General features: G+C 39.9%; 2 protein-coding genes across 3 annotated transcripts; both read right to left on the reverse strand.

Moving 5' to 3' along the window:
* Nucleotides 1–392: 392 nt before the first annotated feature.
* Nucleotides 393–2,896, reverse strand: LOC109474945 (zinc finger protein 391-like). 2 transcript variants are annotated; one of them, XM_019775447.1, is made up of 2 exons: nucleotides 2,771–2,896; nucleotides 393–1,317 (listed from the first exon to the last, which is right to left on the reverse strand). In XM_019775447.1, the coding sequence occupies exon 2, from the start codon at nucleotides 1,309–1,311 to the stop codon at nucleotides 553–555; it is 759 nt and encodes a 252-aa protein (XP_019631006.1). In that variant the 5' UTR covers nucleotides 1,312–1,317; nucleotides 2,771–2,896; the 3' UTR covers nucleotides 393–552. The 2 variants fall into 2 exon arrangements, with proteins under 2 accessions (XP_019631006.1, XP_019631012.1); XM_019775453.1 differs by lacking the exon at nucleotides 2,771–2,896 and adding an exon at nucleotides 1,460–1,479.
* A 1,147-nt stretch (nucleotides 2,897–4,043) lies between these two features.
* LOC109474820 (zinc finger protein 525-like) lies at nucleotides 4,044–6,877 on the reverse strand. The gene is made up of 2 exons (XM_019775224.1): nucleotides 6,792–6,877; nucleotides 4,044–5,734 (listed from the first exon to the last, which is right to left on the reverse strand). The coding sequence occupies exon 2, from the start codon at nucleotides 5,725–5,727 to the stop codon at nucleotides 4,615–4,617; it is 1,113 nt and encodes a 370-aa protein (XP_019630783.1). The 5' UTR covers nucleotides 5,728–5,734; nucleotides 6,792–6,877; the 3' UTR covers nucleotides 4,044–4,614.
* Nucleotides 6,878–7,591: the final 714 nt, after the last annotated feature.

Raw genomic sequence — 7,591 nt, forward strand, 5'->3', positions numbered from 1 at the left:
GTCAGATTGACAAAAATTATAATAAGGCACTGCTCATGATCATGCTTGAAAGGGTTTTCAAATGTTGCTTGCCCTTATGGTTAGATAGAGAAAAGATGTCAAAAGTACTGTTTCTGCAATCCGAAGAAACATAAACTTTATCATGTTTTAATGTTCCACCATGTAAGGTCTAATTTTTCCATGCTGTCCACACGCCATATCTGTTATCTTTAATTATGTTTACCGAAGGAAAACATATTGTTTTTACTACATTTCTTCATCTGTTCCAAACCCTAACCTCTGACCTGGCCAATGGCCTGATTTGTTGATGTCTGTCACCATGGTAACTGGTGTTGGGTTACATAATGTTGCAAGTTTATAGGAGAGATGTAGACTCCTGTCTGACAGTTTTTATGCATGTACATGTATTTGAGTAAGAAGAGCAAACCATATGCAAAGGTAAACATTATGCATTTGCTTGCAAATGTTACCTTTCTAGTTTGCAAGACTTTTTACCTGTATGTTCAACTAAAAGACAGTTCAGAGCTGGTGTTACAATTTCTTTTTTTTAAGTTACTTGTTGTAGGGATTTTTTGGGATGTGTACAGCAGCAATGTGCTGATCTAAAGTACTTTTTTGTGCCGCAGAATAATCGCAACGGTAACATTTGTAAGGTCTTTCTCCAATATGTACATTTTTCATATGTCTTAGTAGGTTAGACCTGTCAGCCGTCCTGTATCCACACTCTCCACACATGTAGGGTTTGGTGTGTTTAGCTTCATGTCGGTCTATATCGACTTTCCTTGCAGCAGAATAGTCACACTGGTCACATTTGTAGGGTTTTTCTCCAGTGTGTTTGGCCTCATGTCTGTCCATATCAACTTTCCGTGCAGCAGAATAGCCACAAAATAACATGTCACATTTGTAGGGTTTCTCACCAGTATGTCTTCTTATATGTTCATTTAGCCTAGCCTTACGAGCTGTCCGGTACCCACATTCCCCACACATGTAGGGTTTTTCTCCAGTGTGTTTTTTCATGTGGAGGTTTAAACTGGCTTTCCATACAGCAGAATAGTTACACAGGTTACATTTGTGGGGTTTGTAGATACCTTTCACCACAGGCCTGTTTGTCTGCTCTGTTTGACTCTGTAGGTATATGGCAGGATGGACAGAGTTTAGCCTGTATGTTTCCTCCGATAGAATGTCCTCTTCCTTGTCCTGCTGTCCTCCGGTGTCTGTTGCCGGGACCTCGCTGCTTCTTGTCTCATTCCCAGGCTGTACAGTTGGCAGCTCATCCACAGGAATCTCACAAGTTCTCACTCTCAGGTCCATAACTTCCTAATAGTAATACAACAAGACATACAATGTATGACAAGACTGTCAATGAAAACATACATTGCCATGGCGACGGTGGTTGCTGTTAGGGTTATTGTTTGCATGGCACTGCCATCAATTCATGATTTTGAGGAAGCCTTGGTACCTGTTGTTAAGTCGAGACAGATACAGTGCACTCCTCCCCTTAGTGTATAGTGAACAAGCCCTGGGGTCACAGAAAGTAGGGCTATCCGGGGCAGACAGGTCTTCCCAAGGGTTTCCAGGAATGTGGGCATAGATGTGGGTCAGAGACATGCCTGTGGACATTCCATTCCTGTGGACAAAATGCCTGTACCATTCCTAGAATTCTTGCAAACTGCACACAATACTGTACCATTAGGCTCCTCCCTGAGATGTCGCCAAAACATACATTGCCATGGCGACGGTGGTTGTTGTTATGGTAATTTCGATGAAGGTTAGACATCCAGGTAATACGACACACCAAAAAGCAGTTACTCACCAGTTTACAGACCGTTTCAAAAATCATATCTAGTTGCTTGAGTAACTGCTTTTTGGCGTGTTATGGTTATTGTTTGCATGGCACTGCCATCATTTTGGGGAAACATTGTCATTGTTTGTCATGAGTTTGTTGAAAATAACACTTGAGGTCGCAAGTCTCTGGGAAAACATGCCCCAAATTTCAAATTCTGTGAACCCCGAAGCTCCTCGGGGCTCGTTCACTATACAATCATTCAGGGGAGGGTAGGAGTGACCTACTGAACTGCACTGTATCTGTCTAGACTTAACAGGTAACAAGGTAGTACATATACTTTCCTATAGTTGTTATGAAATATCATATGTCATGACCAGTAGCAGTGTACGAAAAAAACATTGATAGTCATCAGTTTCATTGCATCTGAACACTGGTTATAATATTGTATATCGTTAGTATAAAGTTAACTCAAGGACATTAGTTAACTTAAATATTCTACGTGCATCACTGGCAGAATTACAGAATTATAGTTCAGTAGATCACTCCTACAATATACTACCCTGCATGAGTGTTTAGTGAACAGGCCCCAAGCAAAGTACGTCGTCCCTGCAAAAGGGTTTCCCAATTTCCAAACGTTTTCCCAACTTTTACTTGGGTGAAACAGTACACCTATATATTCCTAAAAATGAAATTTTCAAGCCCTAAATAACATAGAAAACACGTTTTCATAGTTCATATTATTACTGTCGAACAAAAATAAATTTTCCAAAATGGAAACGTAGATTTCTGACGTTTTGAATACCCATAAACATAAAATTTGAAAAAAAAATATGGAGTATAAAAAAAAATATATAACGTTAATTTCGATGTGCCCCCCTCCCCGTCCATGTAACGTTACACAAAGATTTTCACGTAAGATGATTTGAATTATTTGCTGCTGTACCGCGACACAGCGAGTATAGGCGTTACACAGCAAAATCTTACCTGTCTTTCAAATGTGCCTAGTGTAGGTTTAGAGTCGAAGTGAGTTGTAAATCGCCTCAGATTGGGGAGAAAAATTATGACACCACCTCGCACGGCTACTCAAAATGGCGGACGCGTAATCACAGGTCAAACCAGGCTAGTGGTAAAGGTCAAAGTTGATGAACCTGATTACCCAGATACAGAATTTTGTAGCTACTGGCGGCTTGCCGGATAATGCAAGTTTGTCTGCTATGTAATATAATGATATTCTACAGTCACTACAATTGCAGTAGAAGGAAAACGAAGAAATGGTCGACCAAAATACCCTTTCAAGTCTGTACATTTGCGTTGCGCAGTAGAGGCCTCAAAATGATTGTAGTGCTTTCTTGAAAGTTTTGCTCTATTTTAATTTGGAGATTTTTGGGCTGGAAGGCACAGGTAGGGTCCAAACTTTGCAACTTTAATAGGGTCAAGTTTCACCAGTTTAGTGGGCGTAATGAGAGATGTGAGTGGTTAGGTCTTGTCTGACCAGGCGGATGGATACTAGTACCATAAAGTTGAGGTTTTGTTAACATCATCAGCTGTGGCGGGAATTTGACCTGGTCTACCCCCTGTTTTCTTTCTAATATATTTGGGAATCAGACCCTTGTGGTCTTGTGGCTACCTGGTGAAGAAAAAAAATAAAAAATTGAGATTGAAGTATGGGCAAGTACGTTCATGAGTACTTCTAATTCATTTTTGGGAATAGGTGCACTGGTGCACCCAACCTAAAACATTGGGCGCACAAAAAAAATTCTGGGTACAACATATAAGATAAATTTATATTAAATAAAATGTCAGTAAAACTAATTATATTTAATTTATAAAAGTACTATATCAATGATTTTATTATTTTTCTGACACTTAGATATTTAGAATGTATACTATCAATCAATCAATCAATCAATCAATCAAAAATGGTTTATTGCTAAAATCACAAACATTGCAGTAGAAAGCTGAATTGCGTTCAAAGATGTACAATCATTTTAAAAACGTTAACAACTACAAAATCTCGGAGTCCAATTGTCGTAGTAGAATTGCACATTGGGAGATATTTACACGATATGACGTACATTTAGCTTTGTGAAATTCAAATTTTGCTAATCTCATTCACATTTGTACTTAACATATAAAAATTACATTAAACTATTTCATATAAAAATTTCACAATTAGACATTTAGTAATTTACAGAGTAAGAGCAAAATCATTTCGTTTCGTTCAACAGTCTACTATACTATACTACTATACATTTAACATCTTAACATGAAAAAAATTGGTTGCACAAACTTGGGTGCACTAAGGTGCACATGCACCCAGTTTTTCGAGCACTGAGAAGATATATGTTTACTTCATCTGTGCAAGGGGTCAAGCATTGTTTTGATCGTGTTTTCTATACGTTTTGCCGCACAGAATCTGGAAGTTATGTACTAGATACATGGACAATGTAGAGGATGGATTACGCTGTTAATGTTTGTTTTTCATGGTAAGTAAGCCATATAGAGGTCCCATTTTCAGTAGAGCCACGCCTCTAGCTCTTTCAAGAATCCATGGCAACGACACTTATTGGGAAACGTACGGGTCCTTCCTGGTGAGAGTGGATCAAATCTTACAATCAACTCTTACACAGATTGTACTTAGTTTGCACATAGGTTAAAATATTCTTAGTTTGTACATATAGAATACAACATTTCGGGGTATTCCGTATCGCCCGAGGTATCGGCCCGACCGTGGGTCGGATCGCCCGACTTTAAAGTCCCAACAGTGGAGAGTTTGCCGTGTTGGACTTCTGAGCTTTCCTGTATCCACACTTTCACATTAGTAGTAATTAGGAACAGTGTTTTGTGACATGTTTGTCCAAAAGGTATTTCTTTGTTACAGAATAGTCACACTGGTTACACTTGTAGGGTTTTTCACCTGTATGAGTTCGCATATGCAGGGATAGATAGACCTTTCTAACGGTCCTGAATCCACACTCCTCACACATGTAGGGTTTGTTACCAGAGTGTTTTGCTTTATGCTGAACTAATGTAGTTTTCTGTGCTGCAGAATAGTCACACTGGTCACACTTGTAGGGTTTTTCTCCTGTATGGGTTCTCATATGTTTAGATAAGTCTGACTTTTGAGCTGCCCTGTATCCACACTCCTCACACAGGTAAGGTTTCTCACCAGTGTGTGTTGTTAGATGTTTGTTCAAACCAGACTTACTTGCAGCAGAATAGTCACACTGGTCACACTTGTAGGGTTTTTCTCCTGTATGGGTTCTTATATGTTTGGTTAGTTGAGACTTGTGAGCTGTTCTGTACCCACACTCCCCACACATGTAGGGTTTGTCACCAGCATGCATTGCTAGATGTTGGTTCATAGTGGATATCTGTGCTGCAGAATAGTCACACTGGTCACACTTGTAGGGTTTTTCTCCTGTATGGGTTTTCATATGGTGGGATAAGACATGTTTGTAATTTGTCCTGTACCCACACTCCGCACACATGTAGGGTTTGTCATCAGCGTGCATTGCTAGATGCTTGTCCAGACTGGATTTCCATGCTGCAGAATAGTCACACTGGTCACACTTATAGGGTTTTTTTCCTGTATGGATTCTCCTATGTCGGGATAAGGCCGATCTATCAGTTGTCCTGTACCCACACTCCTTACACATGTATCGTTTCTCACCCTTGTATGTAACCATGTGCCTTCTCATACCACCTTTGCTCTTGAGTACCTGTGAGGTTGACTTGTTGACAGGTCGGGGAAAGTTCACATCACTTGTTTCCTGCTGTTGGCCCATGTCTGTTGCCTGGGTCTTTCTGCTGTCACTCTTCTTCCCAGGATGTTCAGTACAGGCAGTCTCATTCCCAGGGTCTTCAGTACAGTTCATCTCCTTCCCAGGGTGTCCGACACTCAGGTCTCCAGTAGAATGCTCACAGCCGGACTGTTCCATTTCTGATCTGTAGGAGGGGTCACAGACAAACAAATGATAGTTTAATACATGTAACATGAAGTTCATAAGACAAAGTTGTGCTGTCTTATGTCTTATTGTAATAATTAGGCAGGCTTCAAAATTAACTTTTTTTCCCTAGTGTCCCTGCACTGTCCCGAAAATAAATTGTAATTGTCCCAAACTGAGGATGAATTGTCCAACTTGTTTTTTCTTTTTTGGGGGGGGGGGGTATGTATGCGAAAAACTTGCAGTCAACTTTATTTTGCTTAACATTGACTTCTTGGCACACTACTCACTAGTATGTTTTTGCAGAGTTTCAGGATAAACTTTGCAGAAATCTGGGGGGCTTATCCGGAGCTATAAAGTCAGGAAGCGTGCCTGATCAACTAAAGAAAGGCTTACATTCTGATGTTGATTATTTTTTGTTGCCTAAAATGTGCCCCAAAGAGACTTTTTACTTTAGTTGTCCCGGCCTAAATTTCAGTGGTCAGTGGCCAGTGGGACACCATTAATTCCTAGCCCTATTAGGATCAATGACTGAGGTTAAAACCTCAGGACTGCTTAGGTACCATGACCCCAATTGACCTCCAGAAAAAACGGATAAATTTCAGTCAAGAATTCGTCAGCAAAATTTCAGGGGTAGGCTACAAAGGCCTAATTAAATGTCGGCCCAAAGGTCAGAAAACAAAATAATAATAATTCTGAAGTCTTTAGTCATTCCTTGTCAAAGCCCGTTTTCCCTTGAAATTCCTGGAGACACACTTGTGGACAAGCAAACAGCTGGTAAGTACACCCCCCCTCCAGCTTTTTCTAAAACAGAAATCTAGTCTGCCATTGCCATACACTAAGAGCTTTCGTTTGAAAGGAAACGAAAACAAGGCCCTTGTTTACGTGAGGGTCACACGTATGTTTGGTTTGGCCCCCCTCCCCCTTCAGTTCTTCTAAGTTCACATCCAGAAAAGGCGTTTAATTTACAATCTTACTGTGGATTTTCTTACTCAAATATGATCTCACATACCATATGTGCTTATCAAAATACTTGGTTGCTCACCTCTAAGTCTCACCTGCTTCCTAAGATGGTTTTTCTCTTCACGCAAACAGGGAGTTGACTCGGGCAGCTTTGTTTGACCTTTGCTCGTATGGCGTAAGGTCAGAGGTGATTCTGTTGTAGGTCAAAGGTTAGAATACTCTCCTGCTAATCCAGATAATATATCTTACGTGTGCCAACACGTCAGTAGGTTTGTAAACATTTCTTAGGCCATGTTGATTTGATTATATGGATGACATCCTCCGGGAACCCCAAAATTGATGCGCGCGTGCGAATAAAAAAAAGTTTTGCAAAAAAAAAAGTTGTTTTCATTATGAAATCTACGTGGTCATGAGGGTTGAACAAATGGGACGGAATATATTTGGCGAATAATCTAGCCTTCAAGTTTATTTCTTTACAATTTCGTCTTTTTTCGTTTGATTTTGGCATTCTACGACATTGGTATGTTTTTTTTTTTAACTTACGGTATATTTTGGCTCATTTTGCAACTGTTTTGTACGATTTACAGTATGGTTGAAAACTTTTTTTTTTGAAACGGCCGAAAATTCATGCGCGCGCGGATGACATCCATATAATCAAATCAACATGGCCTTACATTGCAGAACAAGTTGAAATTTCAAAATAAACCTTATTATTTGTTCATAAGAAAGTTTATTGAGTGCATCTTTTTACAATCTTAATTTCCATGTTTTTATAGTGGACCTAGTCTCTACCAGACTCCTTTGCAGGCTGAATAAATAGTAGAAATCGGCAAAGGGGGAAATCATTGGCCAGAGGAGTTGGCCGGCCATAGAGGGTCCAGTTTGCCTGCACGGC

The sequence above is a fragment of the Branchiostoma belcheri genome, unplaced genomic scaffold (genome assembly GCF_001625305.1).
Source record: "Branchiostoma belcheri isolate BF01 breed outbred unplaced genomic scaffold, Haploidv18h27 scaffold102, whole genome shotgun sequence".
NCBI lineage: Eukaryota > Metazoa > Chordata > Leptocardii > Amphioxiformes > Branchiostomatidae > Branchiostoma > Branchiostoma belcheri.

What these genes read in the sequence shown, in the direction of transcription:
- LOC109474820 (XM_019775224.1), bottom strand. Translation starts at nt 5,727, where the DNA reads ATGGAACAGTCCGGCTGTGAGCATTCTACTGGAGACCTGAGTGTCGGA.
- LOC109474945 (XM_019775447.1), bottom strand. Translation starts at nt 1,311, where the DNA reads ATGGACCTGAGAGTGAGAACTTGTGAGATTCCTGTGGATGAGCTGCCA.